Here is a 25,961-nt window from a genome sequence, read left to right as displayed (position 1 = left end):
ATGACCCTCTTTTTCATGCCTCGTGTTCCAGACACACTGACCCACTCCCCACCCTCGACACCCCAGAACTTCCTCACTACTCCTCTGTGGCTCCGACATGTCCTGAGCCCAGGAAAACCTTGTGCAGATCTGTTCAGAGGCCAGCCTGGGCAGTGCCTCCCTGGGCAGGTCCCCCTCATGCTCAGAACTTGGGTCCCTCTGTGCCCAGGCTCCTGGCTCCTACTGTCCCAGGAGTAAATCTTTACATCTGTGGTTCTGTCTCCTCCATAGCCTGGGGGCTCCTTAAGGGCAAGGCTGACATGCTCCTGGATTCCCTGCACTGTCCTCATTCCATGGCTCCGCACAGGAGAGATCTGTTTCGTGGGTGATGTGAGTGTGTGACCCTCTGGCCATGAAATGACCTCCTGCTTCTGTGCACATTTGGAGGAGCTGTTCCATCGGAGGACATGGTGACCCCTTCCTGCCAGAACTCCCTTCCAAGCCCAGCCCAGAGGGTCTGGGACCCTTGCACATCAGTTTCTAGGCAGTGATGCCCCAGTGCCCAGTACTGCTGATACACAGCAAATGACGAAAATAACAGAGGAGCAAGAACACCTCCCATTTTCAAGAGCATTACAGTTTGCACTCTACTTTTCCATCAACGCCATATTCACTGAGGGTCAGAAGAAGCTGTGAGAGCAGGCCAAAGGGTATCACTATTATTTCAGAGGGGGTGGGATTCGGCAAAGTCAGTAGGGTCTGGGGGCTCAACTATGTCCTTCTAATTCCCAGCCCAGGGCCCCTTCCGGCCCACCTTGCCTAGAGAGTGGGAAAAATGGACAGTCCCTCCAGGGACTTGGCACTGCCCAAGTCCAAGTGCCATGTGTGAGCTTGCACGTGTCATCTCACCCAAACTACATCTTCAACTAGCATATTGAACCCTATGAATCCATAATGCCTTATCTGGAATGTGTCCTCAAGAAATGTCTAGATGTATGGAGAAAACTTTTCTAAGGAAAAAAAAGTGCAGCATGGTGCTTATGCGGGATAATGCAAAAGAGACAGGCAGGGAGCAAGAGAGGCAGGGAGCAAGAGAGGCAGGGAGCAAGAGAGGCAAGGAGACTGGACAGAGGGATTTGAACACCCGCAGGGTCTGGAGGCTTTATGAACTGCAGTCTCCTGCTTTAGATCTGGCAAGAACGGCAGCTTCTAAGGCTGGTAAAGACCCACGTGGCACAGACATACCTACGCAGGTAGAGTAGGGTCTCAGACACATGTAAAATACACTAAAATAAAATACATGAAGACGCCAGATTCAGAAGGGAACCTGGGGTGCTGTGTTTCTCTTTCTTCTTCTTTCCAGTGTTTTTATACAACAGACATGCACTAGTTCCTAATGGGAAAAATATCGGGTTGGCCAAAAAGTTCGCTTGGATTGTTCCATAACATCTTACAGGAAAATCCGAACAAACTTTTTGGCCAATCCAGTACTAGGCTCTCTTTTTCTGTTTTGAAAGAGGTATTTCATGCTGATTTCACACATGTATTACCTTCAAAGGCGTCACAGCCAAATTCACTTCATGGTGCTTTTTCTGAAGCTCATCAAGCTGAAAGAGAACCAAGATTTTTGATAACACTGAGTGGTGGGTTCCACAGCTTGCTGCATGTACAGGCAAGCTGTGCTCAGAGAGCTTGGCTCTCATCTCTTTTCCCCCAGTAGTTGGTGGTGAGAACACAGGCCTTTCCCATCAGCTGCTCAACCAGAACAGAGGAGGAAGGATTCTCTGAGCACCAGAGTATGAGCTCTGCCACACCGCAGGTGCTGAAACCATTCTATTGCCTCTTCCTTCAGGAAGCAGGGCTTCCTAGGTAGCTCGGTGGTAAAGAAATGGCCTGTCAATGCAGGAGCTGCAGGAGACACGGGTTCTATCACTAGGTCAGGAAGATCCCCTGGGGGAGGAAATGACAACCTATCTGTTATTCTTGCCTGGAAAATCCCATGGACAGAGGAGCCTGGCATGCTATATAGTTCATGGGGTTGAAGAGTCTGACATGGCTGAGCATGCAAGCATGCAAACAGAAAGAAAGATTTCCCCATTCCCCATGCAGAGGCTGCCAGAGTTTTTTGGTGCAGTGTCAAACCTATAGGTTTCCTAGACAGATGTCCTGAGTCCTGTGACTTTGCGAAAGTCAAGTCTTTCTGTGCCTCAGTTTTCTCATCTGTAAAGTAGGTGCAATGCTGTTGTTGTTTAGTTACTAAGTCATGTTGCACTCTTTGCGACCCCGTAGACAGTAGCTTGCTAGGCTCCTCTTGTCCATGGGATTCCCCAGGCAAGAATACTGGACTGGGTTGCCATTTCCTTCCTTAGGGCATATTCCTGACTGAGGGATCAAACCAGTGCCTCCTGTGTGACAGGTGGATTCTCTACTACTGTGCCACCTGGGAAGCCCAGGGGTAATATTACTGTCCACCTAATGAGGAAGATTGGATGAAGATTCTATGAATCAATTCCTATAAAGCACTTAGAACAAGGACTGTTATCTGGCCAACATTCAATGAATATAAACCATTATTATTCTCTGAGGCAGGCACATGTATGAAACCACCTTGGACCGTCCAGCCTAGCCCAGTGCCCAGCTGAATACCACTGAGTGATCCTCACTGATGCTCTGCAGAGTAGAATTGTGCAGCCAAGTCCTGCCTGAAATTCCTGACCTACAAAATCATAAGCTACAATAAGATGGGTGTTCTGGGAATCCTTCTCACTCACTCTCTGATTTTCTTTGTAATCACTACAAGAAAGCTAGATGGATAAAAGTCCTCTTTCCTCTCCCCCAAGCTCTTCTGACCTCTAATACTATTTTCAATCCTGCATACCCATAATCAGAAGCCATATGTGTGTATACACACAGATGAAACTATATCATATAAAATGCTTTACATCTTGTTCTTACAGCTTGCTGTTGTCATTTAATATAAAATCAGGGGTGTCTATTCCACCTTAATACATACAAACCAATCATATTTTTAAAAAATCTTGCATATTATTTAATCATGAGATTGGAACAAAATTATTTAACCAATTCTTTGTTTATGAAAATTTATATTGTTTCTACTTCTTTGCTTTAAAAATAAGACTTTAATGAACATTTCCATATATCTATTTTGGCACACTTCTCTGAATATATCTAAAGATTAAAATGCCAGCTCCAAGCAGACTGTCTTCTATTCAAAATGCACACCATAATATTTGCAGGCTTGGATGAAATCTTCTCTCTACTTCAGTGTAAGAAATAGCATGAATATATTGCTGTGAGCCATTCCCTTCTCTTCCCATGGAGAAGGGAATGGCAACCCATTCCAGTATTCTAGCCTGAAGAATTTCATGGACAGAGCAGCCTAGTGGGCTACAGTCCATGGGGGTCGCAAAGAGTCGGACGCAACTGAGCGACTAACGTGTATACTGGGTCATTTGCAATTAAAAAACAAATGAGAAGTAAAAAGACAACAGAATGGGAGAAAACACACATCCTATAGTTAATAAGAACCCTGTATCTATAATATATAAAAACTCTAACAACTCAACAGCAAAAAAGAAACTATCCAATTACAAAATTGAGGGAGGGAGGATCTGAATGGACATTTCTCCAAAGAAGACACATGAGTTGCACATAAATACATGAAAAGATGCTCAAGTTATTAGCCATTAAGGAAATGCAAGTCAAAACCACAATGACATAGCACCTCACACCCACTAGGATGATTAGCAACTAAAAGACAGACAGAAGCAAATGTTGGTAAGAATGTGAAGTTGGGACCTTCATCCATCACTAGTGGGAATGTAAAATGAAGCTATCAGAGACAGATCTGACAGTAACTGTGATTAAAACACTTAATAATTATATTACAAGACTTTCATCAGAGAACTGGAAGCTATCCAAAAGTAACCAAACAGAAATTCGAAGACTCCAAAATACCATACCTGAAATGAAGAACTAAAATAATGAGTTTAACAGCAAATTTGATCACCTAAAGAGTATTATCGGAGAAGGCAATGGCACCCCACTCCAATACTCTTGCCTGGAAAATCCCACGGACGGAGGAGCCTGGTAGGCTGCAGTCCATGGGGTCACGAAGAGTCGGACACGACTGAGTGACTTCACTTTCACTTTTCACTTTCATGCATTGGAGAAGGAAATGGCAACCCACTCCAGTGTTCTTGCCTGGAGAATCCCAGGGACGGGGGAGCCTGGTGGGCTGCTCTCTATGGGGTTGCACAGAGTTGGACACGACTGAAGTGACTTAGCAGCAGCAGCAGCAGCAGCAGCAAAGAGTATTATATAACTGAAAGGTGGATTATAAAGAAATATCCAAACTGAAGCAGAGAAAGACAAAAAAGAATGAAAGCAATTGAAAAAAAAAAAGACAAACACATATTGGATATGGTAAAAAAAAAAAAAGTTCTAACGTGTATAATTGGAGCTATATTTTTCACACATCAGTGACAGACAGGACAAAAACGTCAGCTTACCTCCCACATTGGTTGAGGGCACAATCAAAAATATCCCCCCGTGAATGGCTTTGACTGTGGAAGTGGGTGCCAGCATTTTATGGAAAGCAAATTTGCCATATGTATTTAGGATGAGCACTATTTCTTCTCTTTGAACCAGTAATCCCACTTCTCTGAACTACTGTAAAAAAAAATGATATATGTGCTAAGTTGCTTCAGTTGTGTCCAACTCTCTGCAACCCAATGGACCTTAACCCACCAGGCTCCTCTGTCCAACAGATTCTCCAGTCAAGAATACTGGAGTGAGTTGCCATGCCCCTTTCCAGGGAATCTTCCCAACTCAGGGATTGAACCCATGTCTCTTAGGTCTCCCACACTGGCAGGTAGGTTCTTTACCATTAGTGCCACCTGGGAAGCCCCCTTTTCCTTATAAACATACTTGAATATGTAAGAAACTCCCCCCAACCCCCTACTTCATTTTCTTTAAACATTACACCCGTTTGAAGGATCTCAGTTCCCTGATCAGGGAAGGAACCTGGGTCCCCTAAAAATGATTTATAAATTAATGGAAATATCTATAGATCCAACAGTAGGGGAACAGAAATCACAAACACCCTATAGATTACTGCACAGTCCAAAAAATAAAGGACAAAAAGGCTATGAAGCAATATGGATAGAGGACATAAAACTCCACGTATAGTGTATTCGATTATACAAAGAATGCATTAAAAGGAGTCAGAAATCACATCAAAATGTTGATAGTATATTTTCATTCATCAGTTTGTAAAAAAAAATATAAAGTGTGATATGATTCCGGGTAACCAGTTGTGGGCAAACAATTGCACTCATTCCTGGTGAGAGTCTAAATGACATAACCATTTTGGAGGGCTATTTGCCATTATTGATCAAAGTCAATATAGCCTTTGACACAGTAATTCTTTCACTAAGATTTTAGCTTTTGCATATGTTGCAGAAACATACTCTAAGATAGATGCATAAAAATGCTTGTAGAACAAAGTAACAGAAACAATTTAGATTTCCTTAAACAAAGATTCCATTAAGGAGGTTATGGTTTGGCCTCTGGAAAAATTATATGCAAGAGTTTAAAATACTGTAGTTCAATTTGCATGTATTGATTTGAAAATATCACCAAGATTTTTTATTAAATGATAATATCAAGATACAGAATATTTCTGTATGGTATGATTTCAGTACATGAAAACTCAGCAGTGGCCACAGGACTGGAAAAGGTCAGTTTTCATTCCATCCCAAAGAAAGGCAATGCCAAAGAATGTTCACATTACCACACAATTGCACTCATCTCACACACTAGCAAAGTAGAGCTCAAAATTCTCCAAGCCAGGCTTCAACAGTTCGTGAACTGTGAACTTCCATATGTTCAAGCTGGATTTAGAAAAGGCTGAGGAACCAGAGATCAAATTGCCAACATCCACTGGATCATCCAAAAAGCAAGAAAGTTCCACAAAAACATCTACTTCTGTTTTATTGATTATGCCAAAGCCTTTGACTGTGTGGATCACAACAAACTGTGGAAAATTCTTCAAGAGATGGGAATACAAGACCACCAGACCTGCCTCTTGAGAAATCTGTATGCAGGTCAGGAAGCAACAGTTAGAAATGGACATGGAACAACAGACTGGTTCCAAATTGGGAAAGGAGTACGTCAAGCTGTATATTGTCACCCTTATTTAACTTATATGCAGAATACATCATGAGAAACGCTGGGCTGGAGGAAGCACAAGCTGGAATCAAGACTGCCAGGAGATATATCAATAACCACAGATATGCAGATAACACCACCCTTAAGGCAGAAAGTGAAGAGGAACTAAAAAGCCTCTTGATGAAAGTGAAGAGGAGAGTGAAAAAGTTGGCTTAAAGCTCAACATTCAGAAAACAAAGATCATGGCATCCGGTCCCATCACTTCATGGGAAATAGATGGGGATACAGTGAAAGCAGTGGCAGACTCTTTTTTGGGGGGGGGGCTCCAAAATCACTGCAGATGGTAACTGCAGCCATGAAATTAAAAGACGCTTACTCCTTGGAAGAAAAGGTATGATCAACCTAGATCGTATATTCAGAAGCAGAGACATTATTTTGCCGACTAAGGTCCGTCTAGTCAAGGCTATGGTTTTTCCAGAAGTCATGTATGGATGTGAGAGTTGGACTGTGAAGAAGGCTGAGCGCTGAAGAATTGATGCTTTTGAACTGTGGTGTTGGAGAAGACTCTTGAGAGTCCCTTGGACTGCAAGGAGATCCAACCAGTCCATTCTGAAGGAGATCAGCCCTGGGTGTTCTTCGGAAGGAATGATGGTAAAGCTGAAACTCCAGTACTTTGGCCACCTCATGCCAAGAGTTGACTCATTGGAAAAGACTCTGACGCTGGGAGGGATTGAGGGCAGGAGAAGGGGACGACAGAGGATGAGATGGATGGATGGCATCACGGACTCGATGGAGGTGAGTCTGAGTGAACTCCGGGAGTTGGTGATGGACAGGGAGGCCTGGCGTGCTGTGATTCATGGGGTTGCAAAGAGTCAGACACGACTGAGAGACTGAACTGAACTGATGCAGATGACACCACCCTTATGGCAGAAAGCAAAGAACTAAAGAGCCTCTTGATGAAAGTGAAAGAGGAGAGTGAAAAAGTTGGATTAAAACTCAACATTCAGAAAACTAAGATCATGGCATCTGGTCCCATCACTTCATGGCAAATAGATGGGGAAACAGTGGAAACAGTGACAGACTTTATTATTTTGGGCTCCAAAATCACTGCAGATGGTGACTGCAGCCATGAAATTAAAAGACGCTAGCTCCTTGGAAGAAAAGTTATGACCAACCTAGACAGCATATTAAAAAGCAGAGATATTACTTTGCCAACAAAGGTCCGTCTAGTCAAAGCTATGGTTTTTGCAGTAGTCATGTATGGAAGTGAGAGTTGGACTATAAAGAAAAGCTGAGTGCCGAAGAATTGATGCTTTTGAACTGTGGTGTTGGAGAAGATTCTTGAGAGTCCCTTGGACTGCAAGAAGATCCAACCAGTCCATCCTAAAGGAAATCAGTCCTGAATATTCACTGGACAGGCTGATGCCGAAGCTGAAACTCCAATATTTTGGCCACCTCATGCGAAGAGCTGACTCATTGGAAAACACCCTGATGCTAGGAAAGATTGAAGGTGGGAGGAGAAGGGGATGACAGAGGATGGGATGGTTGGATGGCATCATTGACTCAATGGACATGAGTTTGAGTAGGCTCTGGGAGTTGGTGACAGACAGGGTGGCCTGGTGTGCTACAGTCCATAGGGTCGCAAAGAGTCAGACATGACTGAGCAACTGAACTGAACTGAACTGAACTGAGGCACACAAATAAGTACTGAAATGTGGGTACATAGGATTGAAAAGATAGAAGTCAGAGAGGTTGGGGTTGAGGGGGAGAAAGGACCATATTGTTCTGCCTTTTTAAAATATTGAGATAATTTTAGGTTTATATACAGTTTTTTCCCTTTTTTATTTTTCTTAATGGAGGATAATTGCTTTACAATATTGTGTTGGCTTCTGTTATGTACAATTTAAAAAAAATAATAATAATACAGAGAGATCTCTTGCATATTTTGCCTGCTTTCCTCTAACAGGGAGGAAAGTTTTCTGTAAAACTATAGTATATTACAAGCAGGTATTGATGTGGATACAATGTACCATTCTTTTTTAAAATTTATTTTATTGAAGTATAGTTGATTTGGGGTTTCTGTTGTACAGCAAAGTGACTGTTACACCTATGCTGCTGCTGCTGCTGCTGCAAGTCGTTTCAGTTGTGTCTGACTCTGTGAGACCCCATAGATGGCAGCCCACCAGGCTCCCCTGTCCCTGAGATTCTCCAGGCAAGAACACTGGAGCGGGTTGCCATTTCCTTCTCCAATGCATGAAAGTGAGAAGTGAAAGTGAAGTCGCTCAGCCATGCCCAACTCTTTGCGACCCCATGGACTGCAGCCCACCAGGCTCCTCCGTCCACGGGATTTTCCAGGCAAGAGTACTGGAGTGGGGTGCCGTTGCCTTCTCCAGTTATACGTATATTATGTTCTTTTTCATATTCTTTTCCATCATGATTTATCACAGGATATTGAAAATAGTTCCTTGTACAGTACAGGGCTTCCCAAGTGGCTCAGTGGTAAAGAATCCGCCTGCAATGCAGGAGACACAGGTTTGATCCCTGGGCCAGGAAGATCCCCTGGAGGAGGAGAAAATGGCAACCCACTCCAGCATTCTTGCCTGGAAAATTCCAAGGACAGAAGAGCCTGGTGTACTATGGTCCATGAGGTTGCAAAAAGTCAGACAAGACTGAGCAACTGAGCAACATACACGCTAAACTGTAGGACCTTGCTGTTTATCCATTCTATACATAATGGTTTGCCTCTGCTAATCCCAAGGCACCATTCTCACTTGGATCTCTCTAGTGTGTGTGCGTGACTGTATGTGTGTGTGTCCCAAGTTATGAACAATGTTACCACCTACACAACCTTGTGTCTCCACCCCCACAGACACAATACCAAACCACTCTAACGACTGCTCTTGTTGCTCTTTTATAGTCACACCCACTTCCCTCCTACAGAGAAAAGACTTTTATTTATGTACCATTTGACTTTTTTTGTTTTGTTTTTTGAATGTTGAGTTTTTTTTTTAAATTGGAGGTTAATTACTTTACAATATTGTATTGGTTTTGCCATACATCAACATGAATCCGCCACAGGATGGGGAACATGTGTATACCATTTGACTTTTTAAAAAGCCATATACATGTATTCCTGGAGGAGGGCTGGCATCCCACTCCAGGCTTCTTGCCTGGAGAATCCCATGGACAGAGAAGCCTGGCGGGCTACAGTCCATGGGGTCGCAAAGAATCGGACACGACTGAAGTGACTGATGTACGCACACATTTGCTATTTTTAGATCCAGTAGAGGTTACCCAGATGGAGGAATTACAAGTCTTGTTTTTCTTTCCTACACTGCTCTGTACTTTCAAAATCTAATAAATGCTTGCAAACTGCTAGAAATGTCCAGTGAGCTCTTAATTTGTCTACTTTCTAGTCTTGCCGGAGTGAGGGAACGTTAGTTTACAGGCTGGAAAGGAAGTGTGCGCCCGGCCTACCTTGCCCTTGAGATGCTCCGCTTCCTCGCGAGAGGCCTGCAGCTCGCGGTGCACAGACCCCTGGCCTCGGAGCTGGTACTGCAGGGTCAGTACTTGGTGATGGAGTCGTCTGACGCGCAGTCTGAGGTCCTCCTCGGAGGCCGAGGCCTCCTGGTCCTGGAGCTGAGGAATAGGAGTCGAATGCAATTCTTAGGTTATCTTCCAAGTAACGTGCCTTGTGACAGACAGTACCTGTTTTCCTTCTCGTGTTCCTGGTTGTATGTTTCTCATAGTCCACAGATTTTATAAAACAAAGTAATAGAAATCACTCCAAAAACTATTAGTCAGCATAAACATCATTCCCACCCATTTATTTTCTTATATTTCCAGTCCTTCATCACTGACTCAATGGACATGAGTCTGAGCAAACTCCGGGAGTTGGTGATGGACAGGGGAGCCTGGCGTGCTGCAGTCCACGGGGTTGCAAAGAGTCAGACACGACTGAGTGACTGAACTGAACCCATGTACACATACGAGTGAGCAGCCTTGCTGAGTTTCTTGAGTAGGGGAGTTGGGGAAGGTCCAGGGAATCACAAAATAACATTCTAGAGTGTTATTTCTTAAGCTTATTTTGGCATATGAAAAATACGCAAATGGCACAGCATCCCGGAGTTTGTTTTAATAGACGCCCATCACCATTGTACTGAAACACAGTATGATGACTGAAATTTAGTGTTCACGTCCAATTATGAGATGCTTATTACACTAAAGTTTCATATATTCATAAGAAAGAAAAGATACTGCATTTTCCTTAAGTACTTTTCTTAAATCAGTACAAAACATCCTCTGACTCTTCTTGGGTCAAACCTGAGCAGGTTTCATATGAACATCAAGTAAGGAATTTCTGGGAGTGCAGAAAGTGAGAAGGGAGAGGCTGATTTATCACCTTGAGATATGTGGTCAAATAGTGGTGATGCTACTGCCCCCAATGGTTCTGGATGTGTATGTATAAATACATACGCATAGGCAGGCTTATATGTGTGTATGTATGTGTATACACACACACGTACACAGAGGGCTTCCCTGATGGCTCAGTGGGGAGAGAATCTGTTCTGCCTTCAATACAGGAAACACAGGAGGCCCAGGTTCTATCCCTGGGTCGGGAGGATCCCCTGGAGGAGGGCATGGCAGCCCACTCCAGGATTCTTGCCTGGAGAATCCCATGGGCAGAGGAGCCTGGAGGGCTGCAGTCCACAGGGACTCAGAGTCAGATATGACTGAAGCAACTGAGCATGCACACACACACACATAAGTAGCCACATATTTTTTCTATATAACATTTATATGCCACATATATCTTTTGTATCCTGCTTTTCTCCCTTAATATCATGTCATGGGCATTTTTCCATATCATTAAATAATGTCTAAGACCCTGTTGTTAGTTTCTATATGGCATCCTGTGGTATGCCGAATACTCAGATTATTCTAATATTTCGCTGCTGTAATTGGGACTGTGACAGAAAGCCTTATCTGACACAGCTCTCATTCTTCCCCTAAGGTCATCAGAGGGTGACTTTCTGTATCAAGGGCCTGAGCATCATTAAGCTCTTGATTCATGCTACTAAGGTGGCCTTGGGAGGGAGCAGTCCTGCTAATAATAAAAGCTCCAACTGCAATGAGTCAGGGGCCCCAGAAACCTGAGACGTCTCACACAACCTTGCTCATGGTCCCAGCTGTCTGCTTTCATTGGAAGCAGCCTCCCTGGGAATTGAAAGTCCACAATACATCTCTTCCACGTGTTCCTGACCTGAGTGTGAGCTGGCAAGAGGAGAGAAGAGAGAAGATGGCAGGGAGGTAGAGAGGACAAAGTGTGACTTGGTGGCTTGTAAGCCAGGAATACGATAGCAGAATGTGTGTGTTTTTTTTTAATTAATAGAAATCCATAAAGCGTGGGCCTGAGATTCACAGACTGGGCCCCCTCAAGAACAGATGGGTGCTCCGAATGGCTCTGTAAAATCTAACACTTGCAAAACAACTTGGCCTTTCTGGGAAGTTTTGTGTCTTCACTGCCTCCCTGCTCTGCAGTGACTTGAGTTTCATCCCCAGCATCCTGGGAAAGCGTCCACAGGACATTCTAAAGTGTGTGGGGTGGAGGCCAGCCCGGCCTGCCATGTGGGACTGCCCCAGACAGTGACCCCTGTTACTGGAAGAGATGGCCAGAGCCTGGGGCAGGCCCACTTTCAGAGGCTCTCTCCACTCTCCAGGGAGGTAGGACACACAGATGTGCAGCATTTGCTGACTTTTGTAGTGTAAACAGCATCACGGCCAACTGCAAGCTACAAAAATGGCATCATGGGAGTGATGCGCGTGAGCCATCTCTGCACAGAATCCATCCTGGAGGGTTGGGAGGAGATGCCCTAAAGTGAAGGCTTCCCAGTTGGTACTAGTGGTAAAGGACCCACCTGCCAATGCAGGAAGTATAAGAGATTTGAGTTTGATCCCTGAGTAGGGAAGATCCCCTGGAGAATGAAATGGCAACCCACTCCAGCATTCTTGCCTGGAGAATCCCCTGGATAGAAGAGCCTAGTGGGCTGTAGTCCACGGGGTCACAAAGAGTCAGGCATGACTGAAGTGACTTAGCCCGCATGCAAGCCCTGAAAGGAGACCTGGAGGGTGAGTAGCAGTTCCCAGGAGAAAGCTGGGATGTGGGAGGAGCAAATCTAGGATCCAGAAGTGTAGAGATTGGGGACCTACCTAGCAACAGCTCACATTTCCAAGGAGCCAGATTATAACTCACGAAAACGAATCTGGACTTCGTACCAAGTGCAACAGGAAGACACAGGAAGCTTTAAGGGTTTTTATTTTAAACAAATAAAAACACAATCAGGTTTGTGACTTGGGATGAAGGAAATGGAAAGCTTTCCTCCCCCTCTGCCTTCTGTCCACCAATTCCACTGATTCCAACTCTGGTTTTTGTCTGGAATCCTCTATGTTTTTTTTTAAAATTTCAAATTCCTCTATGCTAGCATCATCTCTCGGCAAATTCCTCTTAACTGTTCTCCTTGTGTCTTCCCTGTGCCTTTAGAGCAAACAGTGTTCTTTTTACCATAGAAATGTAATCATGTTGTTCTGATGAAAACCCTCCAATAGTTTCCCACTGCATGTAGAAGTGATCATAATTAGAGCCTACAAGGCCTTCTGTGGTCTTTCTCATGACAGCTTTCCCATCTACACCTCAAGTTATACCTCACACTTGCCCAGTGTGACACAGCCACGCTGGCAACTGTCTGCTTTTCCAATAACCCAGGCTCATTCCTGCCTCAGGGCCTGGCCACTTGCTTCTCCCTCTGCCTGGAATCTTCTTCATCTGCTTCTCCTTTCAAACCTTGAAACTCTGAAGCTTGAAATTCACCTCCTCAGAGTTCCAGTCCCCAACTGGTCTGACTAGCTGGGATTTGACAACTATAAGATATGAGGAAACTACATAAAAACAGTTCTCTGCAGGCACGAATGGCGACCAGTGCAGGGCTACCATCCTTGAGAAAAAAGGAAGCCCAACAAGACGAGCTCCACATTCTCCCTGGAACATTTTGCAAACCATGGCTTAGGGAAATAAATAGATCCCAAGCTGAACACTGCAGTCCTGTTAAGTGAAACCAGAGACTGGGGTCAGGGATGCTATGACAGCTGGGATGTGTGGGACAAAGTAGCAGAGAGAAGTGAACTGCAGAGAAAAACTCCAGACACTGTCTTAGAAATATCCTTGGGTACTTGGTTGAATCATAAGCAGCACAGCATAGTGCAAGACTCTGAGATGGTGAAGGACAGGGAGGCCTGGTGTGCTACAGTCCATGGAGTTGCAAAGAGTCAGACACAACTGAGTGACTGAACAACAGCAACGGAAGCCTAGCAGAGAATAGAAGCTGGGAGGTCAGTTGCTGTAGAGATTTTGGAGGTCATGCCCTGCTACAAAGATGGCCAAGCAAAAGTGGAGAATCTTTAGTCAATGCTCTGAGAACTCGCCTGATGCCACTGAAAGGCCATGCCCTAGAAGCAAGGGCCATACTTTAGGAGTAAAATCAAGCCCTGGTACTGAAGGGGAAGCTGAAATAGACATGCAAGGGAATAATATGGTCTGCTGGTCATTCAGCTCCCTACTAGGACAAAACTCACTCAACCTACTCTAGAGGAAGCTAATAAACAGGAATCCCCACAGTATGTTCTGCATGGTGTCCAACATTAAAAAAAAAATTACTAGACACATGAAGAAGCAGAAAAGTGGGATTTAACTGAGAAACAAAATAGTCAATAGAAACAGACTCAGAGTGATCTACATACTGGGGTTAGCAGATAAGAGCTTCAAAATAATTATGATTAGATTTCTTTAAAACACAGGAAAAGATGGAGCAAAATGAATGGCAGTATGGAGTATTTCAACAGAGAATCAGAATCTCTTTTGAAAGGGTAAAAATGAATATTTGATTGCAAAATACAATAAATGAAATTAAAAACTAATTGGATGGATTTATTAGAAAACAGGACATGGCAAAACTTTTAGTGAGCGAGAAGACAGGTCAATAGAAAACTCAAACTGATGCACAAAGAGAGAAAAAAATACAGAAGAGTTTCAAAAGATGTGGGGATAAAGTAAAAAAAAAAAAGCCTGGGTTTCTAGGAGGGAAGAGAAAAATTGAAAAGAACAAAATATTTAAAGAACTAATCACCAAGAACTCTGCAAATCTGATTAAAGACATGACTCCACAGTTTCAAGAGGTTCAGAAAAACCAGAGGAGGATAAACATAAATAAAACCTCGTGTAGACACATCATAGTCTGACTGCCAAAACCCAAAAATAAAAGGCAAATCTTTAAAAATAGTCTGTGGTAAAATGACACATTTCTGTCAAGGGAAAAAAAGGCAAATTATTCAATTTCTGAATAGAAATTGTGAGAACCAGAAGACAATGAAATGAGGTTTTTAAAGTGTCAAAAGAAGGAAGCATATCTGCCTACCTGAAATTCTGAATCAAGGGGAAGAAATCTTTTAAAAGTGGAATTGAAAAATTGTCCTCCTAAAAAGAAATTTGAGAGAATTCATCACCAGCAGACCCTAAACTACAAGAAACAAAAAAGCTCTTCAGGTGAATGTAAAAGACATCCACAGAAGTAGAAGAAAGAATGAATAGTACAAGAACGTAGAAAGATATGAGTAAATAAAAAAAAATTAGTGAGCGTTTAAAACAATCTTAACAGTGCTTTATAAGGGATGTTATACACAGAAGCAACATAGTTGACAAAAATAAACAATGGAAAGGATAAAAAGGAATAAATGGAGTTAAACTATTAAAAGATTTTTGCATTATTTGAGACATGGTAGAAGTACTAAAGTAAATTTTAATGATTAATAGATACATTTTGAAATATTCAGGGTAACCACTAAAAGAGTGACACTAAAATGCATGAAAAAGATATCATAGGAGGGGAGGGAAAGATGGCGGAGGAATAGGACGGGAAGACCACTTTCTCCCTCACAAATTCCTCAGAAGAACATTTCAACGCCGAGCAAACTCCACAAAATAACTTCTGTAGGCTGGCAGAGGACATCAGGCAACCAGAAAAGCAGACCATTGTCTTCAAAAAGAGGTAGGAAAAAATATAAAAGACGAGAAAGGAGACAAAGGAGGTGGGGAGGGAGCTCCGTCCCGGGAAGGGAATTTGAAGAAAAGAGGTTTCCAAACACCAGGAAACACTCTCCCTGCCGAGTCTGTGGCGAGCCTTGGAAACACAGAGGGCAACATAACAGGAAGGAAAAATAGATAAATAATTAAAACGAACAGATTACAAGCCCACCAGTAACTCCCCCAGCGGAAAAGCAGCACAGACGCCTGCATCCGCCATTGGGAAGTGGGGGCAGGGCAGGGACGCGCGGGAGGCGCGGGCTGCAGAGCTTTGTAAGAATCGGGCAGGAACGCCCCACGCGCAACCAGAACGATCTAACTTGGGCTAGCAAACCAGACTGTGGGATAGCTACCACGCGAAAAGCTCAAACATAAGACACCGCCAGGACCGAGCACAGAACAAAGGACGGAACGGAAAAGCCGGCTGCAGACCATCCCCCGCCGGGGACAGGCAGCCAGAGCCGTAAGGACTGGAAAGGGGCAATTGCAGACCCGGAGAGACTTTACTTACCTAACTGCAAGCAGGCTCCTTTGCTAAGACTTCTGGAGGTGCTGGACAGTCACAATCTGCCTCACGGGGTGCGCCAGCGGTCCACCCAGAAAGCTGAGCAGCAGCGGCAAAAAAGGTGACAAGCCGCGGCGATCGCGCTTGCCAAACTCCTGAGCTACTCGGACCTGGGAAGGGCACAAAGCGCAGTCCCAGCCGAATTTGTGCCTCTGAGGGATGCCTGAGCGCCGAACCTGAGCGGCTTGGACCGGGGAAGTGCACGCAGCCTAGGGCTGGCCCCAGACGGTTCCCGGCTGAACATCGTAGAGCTGGAGCGGTTTGTGCGCCACGAGAAAGGACAGGTCAAGCGGGGCTGAGATACTGGGTGCACACGACGGTGCTATTTGTTTGCAGCATCCCCCCTCCCCACAGCGCGACTGAACTAGTGAGCCTAAAAAACCAGCAAACAGAAGTTAAACAGAGGGAACCACCTTGGAAGTGATCCCACACGGCCCATAACATCAGAGAAGGGCTAGATATATTTTTGACTATTTTTAAAATCATTCCTTTTTTTTTTTTTTTGCTTTTTTTTGTTTTTTTTTTTTCTTTTTTTTTCTAACTTTTTTTAAATTGTTAAGTCTTCTATTTCTCCTCTAATTTTTATTTCTATAACCTATTATTACTATTTTTAAAAAAAAGACCTTTTTTTTTTTTAAGGCAAACACCATATATAGTCTTTGGATGGCTGTTGGTGGTTTGTTTTTGTTTGTTTGTTTGTTTTTTAATTCTTTTTTTTTCTTTCTTCCTTTTTCCTTCTGCTTTTCTTTAATATTGTATCTTTGAAAATCCAACCTCTACTCTAGATTTTTAATCTTTGCTCTTAGGTTTTTGTTGTCAATTTTGTACATTTAAAAACCCAAACTTCACTACCCAAGTTTACCTGAGAGCGAGATTACTGGCTTGACCACTCTCTCCTCCTCTGGACTCTCCTTTTTCTCCACCAGGTGGCCTCTGTCTCTTTTCTCCCCCATCTCTTCTCTATCCAACTCTGTGAATCTCTGTGTGTTCCAGACGGTGGAGAACACCTAAGGAACTGGTTACTGGCAGGATTTGTCTCTCTCCTACTCATTCCTCTCTCTTATCCTCCTGGTCACCTCTGTCTACTTCCTCCCTTTCCTCTGCCCCGTATAACTCTGTAAATACCTCTGAGCGGTCCAGACTATAGAGCGCACATAAGGGAGTGACTACTGGCTAGCTTGCTCTCTCCTCTTTTGATCTCACCGCATCTCATTCCAGTTACCTCTAACTACCCCCTCCATCTTCTCTTCTCCTTGTAACTCAATGAACCTCTCTGAGTGTCCCTCAATGTGGAGAAACTTTTCATCTTTAACCTAGATGTTTTATCATCAGTGCTGTATAGATGGAGAAGTCTAGAGGCTACTGTAAAAATAAAACTGAAAACCAGAAGCAGGAGGCTTAAATCCAAAGCCTGAAAACATTAGAGAACTCTTGAATTCAGGGAACATTAAGCAATAGGAGCTCATCAAATGCCTTCATACCTACACCGAAACCAAGCTCCACCCAAGGGCCAACAAGTTCCAAAACAAGACATACCACTCAAATTCTCCAGCAACACAGGAACACTCCCCTGAGTTTCAATATACAGGCAGCTCAAAATTATCCCAAAACCGTTGATGTCTCATAACCCATTACGGGTCACTCCACTGCACTCCAGAGAGAAGAAACCCAGCTCCACCCACCAAAACTCCAACACAAGCCTCCCTAACCAGGAAACCTTGACAAGCCACTAATAGAACCCCACCCAAAGTGAGGAAGCTCCATAATAAAGAGAACTCCACAAATTACCAGAATATAAAAAGGCCACCCCAAACGCAGCAATATAACCAAGATGAAGAGACAGAGGAATACTCAGCAGGTAAAGGAACAGGAGAGCTGCCCACCAAACCAAACAAAAGAGGAAGAAGTAGGAAATCTACCGGAGAAGGAATTCCGAATATTGATAGTGAAAATGATCCAAAATCTTGAAATCAAAATGGCATCACAGATAAATAGCCTAGAGACAAGGATTGAGAAGATGCAAGAAAGGTTTAACAAGGACCTAGAAGAAATAAAAAAGAGTCAAAATATAATGAATAATGCAATAAATGAGATCAGAAACACTCTGGAGGCAACAAATAGTAGAATAACGGAGGCAGAAGATAGGATTAGTGAAATGGAAGATAGAATGGTAGAAATAAATGAATCAGAGAGGCAACAAGAAAAACGAATTAAAAGAAACGAGGACAATCTCAGAGACCTCCAGGAGAATATGAAACGCTCCAACATTCGAATTATAGGAGTCCCAGAAGAAGAAGACAGAAAGAAAGATCATGAGAAAATCCTTGAGGAGATAATAGTTGAAAACTTCCCTAAAATGGGGAAGGAAATAATCACCCAAGTCCAAGAAACACAGAGAGTTCCAAATAGGATAAACCCAAGGCGAAACACCCCAAGACACATATTAATCAAATTAACAAAGATCAAACACAAAGAACAAATATTAAAAGCAGCAAGGGAAAAACAACAAATAACACACAAGGGGATTCCCATAAGGATAACAGCTGATCTTTCAATAGAAACTCTTCAGGCCAGGAGGGAATGGCAAGACATACTTAAAGTGATGAAAGACAATAACCTACAGCCCAGATTACTGTACCCAGCAAGGATCTCATTCAAATACGAAGGAGAAATCAAAAGCTTTACAGACAAGCAAAAGCTGAGAGAATTCAGCACCACCAAACCAGCTCTCCAACAAATTCTAAAGGATATTCTCTAGACAGGAAACACGAAAAGGGTGTAAAAACCCAAACCCAAAACAATAAAGTAAATGGTAACGGGATCATACTTATCAATAATTACCTTAAACGTAAATGGGTTGAACGCCCCAACCAAAAGACAAAGACTTGCCGAATGGATACAAAAACAAGACCCCTCTATATGCTGCTTACAAGAGACCCACCTCAAAACAAGGGACACATACAGACTGAAAGTGAAGGGCTGGAAAAAGATATACCACGCAAATAGAGACCAAAAGAAAGCAGGAGTGGCAATACTCATATCCGATAAAATAGACTTTAAAACAAAGGCTGTGAAAAGAGACAAAGAAGGCCACTACATAATGATCAAAGGAACAATCCAAGAAGAAGATATAACAATTATAAATATATATGCACCCAATATAGGAGCACCGCAATATGTAAGACAAATGCTAACAAGTATGAAAGGGGAAATCAACAATAACACAATAATAGTGGGAGACTTTAATACCCCACTCACACCTATGGACAGATCAACTAAACAGAAAACTAACAAAGAAACGCAAACTTTAAATGAAACATTAGATCAGTTAGACCTAATTGATATCTATAGGACATTTCACCCCAAAACAATGAATTTCACCTTTTTTTCAAGTGCTCATGGAACCTTCTCCAGGATAGATCACATCCTGGGCCATAAATCTAAACTTGATAAATTCAAAAAAATCGAAATCATTCCAAGCATTTTTTCTGACCATAATGCATTAAGATTAGATCTCAATTACAGGAGAAAAACTATTAAAAATTCCAACATATGGAGGTTGAACAACACACTTCTGAATAACCAACAAATCACAGAAGAAATCAAAAAAGAAATCAAAATATGCATAGAAACTAATGAAAATGAAAACACAACAACCCAAAACCTGTGGGACACTATAAAAGCAGTGCTAAGAGGAAAGTTCATAGCAATACAGGCATACCTCAAGAAACAAGAAAAAAGTCAAATAAATAACCTAACTCTACAACTAAAGCAACTAGAAAAGGAAGAATTGGAGAACCCCAGAGTTAGTAGAAGGAAAGAAATCTTAAAAATTAGGGCAGAAATAAATGCAAAAGAAACAAAAGAGACCATAGCAAAAATCAACAAAGCCAAAAACTGGTTCTTTGAAAGGATAAATAAACTTGACAAACCATTAGCCAGACTCATCAAGAAGCAAAGAGAGAAAAATCAAATCAATAAAATTAGAAATGAAAATGGAGAGATCACAACAGACAACACAGAAATACAAAGGATCATAAGAGACTACTATCAGCAGTTGTATGTCAATAAAATGGACAACGTGGAAGAAATGGACAAATTCTTAGAAAAGTACAATTTTCCAAAACTGAACCAGGAAGAAATAGAAAATCTTAACAGACCCATCACAAGCATGGAAATTGAAACTGTAATCAGAAATCTTCCAGCAAACAAAAGCCCAGGTCCAGACGGCTTCACAGCTGAATTCTACCAAAAATTTCGAGAAGAGCTAACACCTATCCTCCTCAAACTCTTCCAGAAAATTGCAGAGGAAGGTAAACTTCCAAACTCATTCTATGAGGCCACCATCACCCTAATACCAAAACCTGACAAAGATGTCACAAAAAAAGAAAACTACAGGCCAATATCACTGATGAACACAGATGCAAAAATCCTCAACAAAATTCTAGCAATCAGAATCCAACAACACATTAAAAAGATCATACACCATGACCAAGTGGGCTTTATCCCAGGGATGCAAGGATTCTTCAATATCCGCAAATCAATCAATGTAATTCACCACATTAACAAATTGAAAAATAAAAACCATATGATTATCTCAATAGATGCAGAGAAGGCCTTTGACAAAATTCAACATCCATTTATGATAAAAACTCTCCAGAAAGCAGGAATAGAAGGAACATACCTCAACATAATAAAAGCTATATGTGACAAACCCACAGCAAACATTATCCTCAATGGTGAAAAATTGAAAGCATTTCCCCTAAAGTCAGGAACAAGACAAGGGTGTCCACTTTCACCACTACTATTCAACATAGTTCTGGAAGTTTTGGCCACAGCAATCAGAGCAGAAAAAGAAATAAAAGGAATCCAAATTGGAAAAGAAGAAGTAAAATTCTCACTGTTTGCAGATGACATGATCCTCTACATGGAAAACCCTAAAGACTCCACCAGAAAATTACTAGAGCTAATCAATGAATATAGTAAAGTTGCAGGATATAAAATCAACACACAGAAATCCCTTGCATTCCTATACACGAATAATGAGAAAATAGAAAAAGAAATTAAGGAAACAATTCCATTCACCATTGTAACGAAAAGAATAAAATACTTAGGAATATATCTACCTAAAGAAACTAAAGACCTATATATAGAAAACTATAAAACACTGATGAAAGAAATCAAAGAGGACACTAATAGATGGAGAAATATACCATGTTCATGGATCGGAAGAATCAATATAGTGAAAATGAGTATACGACCCAAAGCAATTTACAAATTCAATGCAATCCCTATCAAGCTACCAGCCACATTTTTCACAGAACTAGAACAAATAATTTCAAGATTTGTATGGAAATACAAAAAACCTCGAATAGCCAAAGCAATCTTGAGAAAGAAGAATAGAACTGGAGGAATCAACTTGCCTGACTTCAGGCTCTACTACAAAACCACAGTCATCAAGACAGTATGGTACTGGCACAAAGACAGACATATAGATCAATGGAACAAAATAGAAAGCCCAGAGATAAATCCACACACATATGGACACCTTATCTTTGACAAAGGAGGCAAGAATATACAATGGAGTAAAGACAATCTCTTTAACAAGTGGTGCTGGGAAAACTGGTCAACCACTTGTAAAAGAATGAAACTAGATCACTTTCTAACACCGCACACAAACATAAACTCAAAATGGATTAAAGATCTAAATGTAAGATCAGAAACTATAAAACTCCTAGAGGAGAACATAGGCAAAACACTCTCAGACATAAATCACAGCAGGATCCTCTATGATCCACCTCCCAGAATTCTGGAAATAAAAGCAAAAATAAACAAATGGGATCTAATTAAAATTAAAAGCTTCTGCACAACAAAGGAAAATATAAGCAAGGTGAAAAGACAGCCTTCTGAATGGGAGAAAATAATAGCAAATGAAGCAACTGACAAACAACTAATCTCAAAAATATACAAGCAACTTCTGCAGCTCAATTCCAGAAAAATAAACGACCCAATCAAAAAATGGGCCAAAGAACTAAATAGACATTTCTCCAAAGAAGACATACGGATGGCTAACAAACACATGAAAAGATGCTCAACATCACTCATTATTAGAGAAATGCAAATCAAAACCACAATGAGGTACCACTTCACACCAGTCAGAATGGCTGTGATCCAAAAATCTGCAAGCAATAAATGCTGGAGAGGGTGTGGAGAAAAGGGAACCTTCCTACACTGTTGGTGGGAATGCAAACTAGTACAGCCACTATGGAGAACAGTGTGGAGATTCCTTTAAAAATTGCAAATAGAACTACCATATGACCCAGCAATCCCACTGCTGGGCATACACACCGAGGAAACCAGAATTGAAAGAGACACATGCACCCCAATGTTCATCGCAGCACTGTTTATAATAGCCAGGACATGGAAACAACCTAGATGTCCATCAGCAGATGAATGGATAAGAAAGCTGTGGTACATATACACAATGGAGTATTACTCAGCCATTAAAAAGAATTCATTTGAATCAGTTCTGATGAGATGGATGAAACTGGAGCCGATTATACAGAGTGAAGTAAGCCAGAAAGAAAACACCAATACAGTATACTAACACATATATATGGAATTTAGGAAGATGGCAATGACGACCCTGTATGCAAGACAGGAAAAAGACACAGATGTGTATAACGGACTTTTGGACTCAGAGGGAGAGGGAGAGGGTGGGATGATTTGGGAGAATGGCACTCTAACATGTATACTATCATGTAAGAATTGAATTGCCAGTCTATGTCTGACACAGGGTGCAGCATGCTTGGGGCTGGTGCATGGGGATGACCCAGAGAGATGTTATGGGGAGGGAGGTGGGAGGGGGGTTCATGTTTGGGAACGCATGTAAGAATTAAAGATTTTAAAATTTAAAAAATAAAAAACTATTTAAAAAAATAAAAATAAATAAAATAAAATGCATGAAAAAGCAAGCCAGTGGAGAAGAAAATGGAATAACAGAAAATAGTTTACCAAAAACAAAGGAAAGAAAGCAGGGATAAAAGAAAACAACTGATCAGACAAATAGAAATACCAACAAGGCAAAAATAAAGCCAATTATACCATTATGTATATGAAACAAAAATGGAACGAACGCTCCAACTAAAAAGCAGAGGATGTCAAACTTACTCAGAGCTAAGTTTTAAAAAAGCCATATGCTGCTTCTAAAAAATATGCTTTATATATAAAGATACTGATAGATTGACTGGAAAAATATGGATGTATAAAAGTTATATACCATGGAAACACATACGAATAGAAACTGTTGTGGTTATTTTAATATCAGACAAAGTCCATTTTAGGGCAAGAAAAGTGAGAAATGAGAGACATTTCATCATCTTTAAAGAACTGATTCACCAGGAAAACATCATAAACCTAAATCTGGGCGTAGCTGAGAAATACCTTCAAAAACAGAAATCAAAACTAACATAACAAAAAGAAGAGATCCTAAAAGTCATCTCAGTAGATGACAAAACGAATAGGCCACACATCAGTAAAGTTATTGGAGATTTGATTAGCATAATTAACCAGTCTGGCTTAATTAATACTCAGCAATAGCAGAACATTCATTCTTTACAAGGGCACACAGAATATTTCCCCAAATAACCATCATATGGTCAATAAAACCAGTCTCAATGAATTTCAAAAGATTACAATAATATATATAGTATGTTTCTGACAACAATGAAATAAAACTAGACATCAATAACAAAAATATAACTAAAAAATTACACAGATGCTTGGAAATTCAACAACATGCTCCTAAATAACCCATGGGTCAAGGGAGATATCACAAGATAAATTAGAAGCTACTTTGAACTGAACAGACATAAAAAGTATAACTTATCAAAATGTGTGGGTTGTAGTTAAAACAGTGCTTAGAAAGAAATGCATAGATTTAAATGCATGAATCGCAAAAGAGCAGTTGAAAATCAGTGATCCAAATTTTCAACTCAAGAAGCCAGAAAAAGAACAGTCAACTAAACCAAAAAAATGTAGATGGAAGGAAACAATGAAGTTATTAGAAGAAATCAATGAAATAAAATATAGACATTCCTTGGTGGCTCAGATGGTAAAGAATCTCTCTGCAATGCAGGAGACCTGGGTTTGATCCCTGGGTTGGGAAGATCCCCTGGAGGAGGAAATGGCAGCCCACTCCAGTATTCTTGCCTGGAGAATCCCATGGACAGAGAAGCCTGGTGGGCTACAGTCCACGGAGTCACAGAGTCAGACATGACTAAGTGACTAACCATATACAATAAAGAACATCAATAAAACCAAAAGATGATCCTGTGAAGTGATGGATAAAATTGGAGAGAAAGAGAAGAAAGACAGAGGCAGAGAGATCAGATATGAGTATACAAAGGGTACACTGTATATCTTACAGACACTGGAACAAGGTCATGGGCATTTCATCCTAGGAGGCCTGAAAGTGGAGTATTGTCCACGGATGAGGAAAACAACTCAGAGAAGTCATGGACGGATGTAGGCAGTGCAGAGGTGAGTTTGAACCTTGTTTAAATTCTAAAGCCCCCTGCTGTCTCCTTTTTAAGCCCCAGTGTGCAGCGTGATAGAGGTGTTGGCTAAAGTTGTGGTGGTAATCAGATTACAATGTAGAAATGTATCAAGTCAACACACTGCACACCTTAAACTTCCACAATGTTGGGTGTCAATTATACCTCAATATAAATAAATACATATATACCAACAGAGACTTGATAAGTAGAATAATGACTTGAGCTGTTTGAAAAACTTCTTGGTCTGAAAATATAAGCTCTCATCTTAAAGGATAAACACCTTCTCCATGTCCCACCAGTTACCCATCTGAGCAGCCTGAGCAGAGAGGCAGACTCGCATCTTCTTGTCGTAGGCAAGAATACAGACTCTGGAGCCTGAACCCCCAGGTAGAATGTGGGCTCCATCCCTCCCAGCTGTGTGACTTGAGGCAAGTCACTTAACCTCTCTGTGCCTACGTCTCCTCTTTTGGTAAATGGGGATGGCGACTGTTCCTCCCTCTCAGGGCCACTGGAGAACGCGGGAGTAAAGGATGTGGTCAGTTCTACAGAAAGTCAGCAAGATGATTCAACAGCCACGCAGAGTCAACCTACCCGGATGCCACCACGCGGGGACCTCGGTGCTCGTCCTTGGTCCGCAGAACAGCTTGGTGCTTTTTCCTCTTTCTCCAAATGTGCTTCTTTCACTCCTGACCCGTCCGCATTTCCTTGCAGGGCCCTGGATCCTGTGGCGTCTCCCCAGACCAGTGACGGAGCAGTAGAATCAGCGCCGCATCTGGAATCGTCCAGGCCTAAGCATGGTCCCGTCCACCCCTCAGCCAGACCCATATCCTGCTCCGAGGGCGGCCCGGGGCCTCTGGCAGTCGGTTGCCCTGACATCTGAGTCACCTGCACCCCTCTTTCTACTGTCTTCACCTGGTCTACCATGCTTTTCTCCTGGAGATGCTCCTCTGCTCTCACCAAAGGCCCCCCACCTGTGCTGCTCCCCAACACAACCTCCCCTTCCAGGACTTGGATCCTTCTTAGAAGGTGTTCATTCTCCCCTCTGAAGGTGCGGATCATGTCTTCTATTCCCAGGACGATATCCTTTATCAGCCATTTGTAACTGATCCCGAGCTCCGAAGTCAATGCATCGAGCTCCCAGTTTTCCAGGGTGACACGCTCCATCACACCTTTGGATTTCCGGATGCTCGTGGACATGGCTTTCTGGATTTGCCCCAGGTGCCCTTTCAATCTTTCGTTTTCCTCTTCGAGCTCAGAAATCTTGCAGTAACTCTTCCCATTGCAGTCTTCAAGCTCAGAAATGACCTGCACATACTGGTCCAGTTCCCTCTTTAAGTGAGAGATGTCTCCTAATAGCATGCTCTTATCCTGTTCGAGCGCGGATATTTTTTTCACATTTCTCTCCCTCTCTTTTTCCAGGGCGCGCAGTTTTTTGTGGCATCTCTTCTGATCTCCCTGAAGCCTGGTGTTATCACTTAAAACGTTGTTTCTCTCATTCTTCAGTACAGAAATGAGCTGATGAAACCTGCTCCAT

At 42.1% G+C, this 25,961-nt stretch overlaps 1 protein-coding gene across 1 annotated transcript in view; it reads right to left on the bottom strand.

Annotated features, from left to right (window-relative positions):
• C6H4orf50 (chromosome 6 C4orf50 homolog) overlaps positions 1 to 25,961 on the bottom strand; it is a 77,467-nt gene that overhangs the window by 16,320 nt on the left and 35,186 nt on the right. Inside the window, exons 7-8 of the mRNA XM_069594698.1 lie at positions 9,649 to 9,810; positions 1,530 to 1,586 (exon numbers count right to left, since the gene is read on the bottom strand). Coding sequence (XP_069450799.1) covers positions 1,530 to 1,586; positions 9,649 to 9,810 — 219 coding nt within the window. The remainder of the gene's footprint in view (positions 1 to 1,529; positions 1,587 to 9,648; positions 9,811 to 25,961) is intronic.

This window comes from Ovis canadensis, chromosome 6, assembly GCF_042477335.2.
Source record: "Ovis canadensis isolate MfBH-ARS-UI-01 breed Bighorn chromosome 6, ARS-UI_OviCan_v2, whole genome shotgun sequence".
NCBI classification, from domain to species: Eukaryota; Metazoa; Chordata; class Mammalia; order Artiodactyla; family Bovidae; genus Ovis; species Ovis canadensis.
Note: the sequence above shows the minus strand (reverse complement) of the source record. Positions and strands in the feature narration are given on the sequence as shown.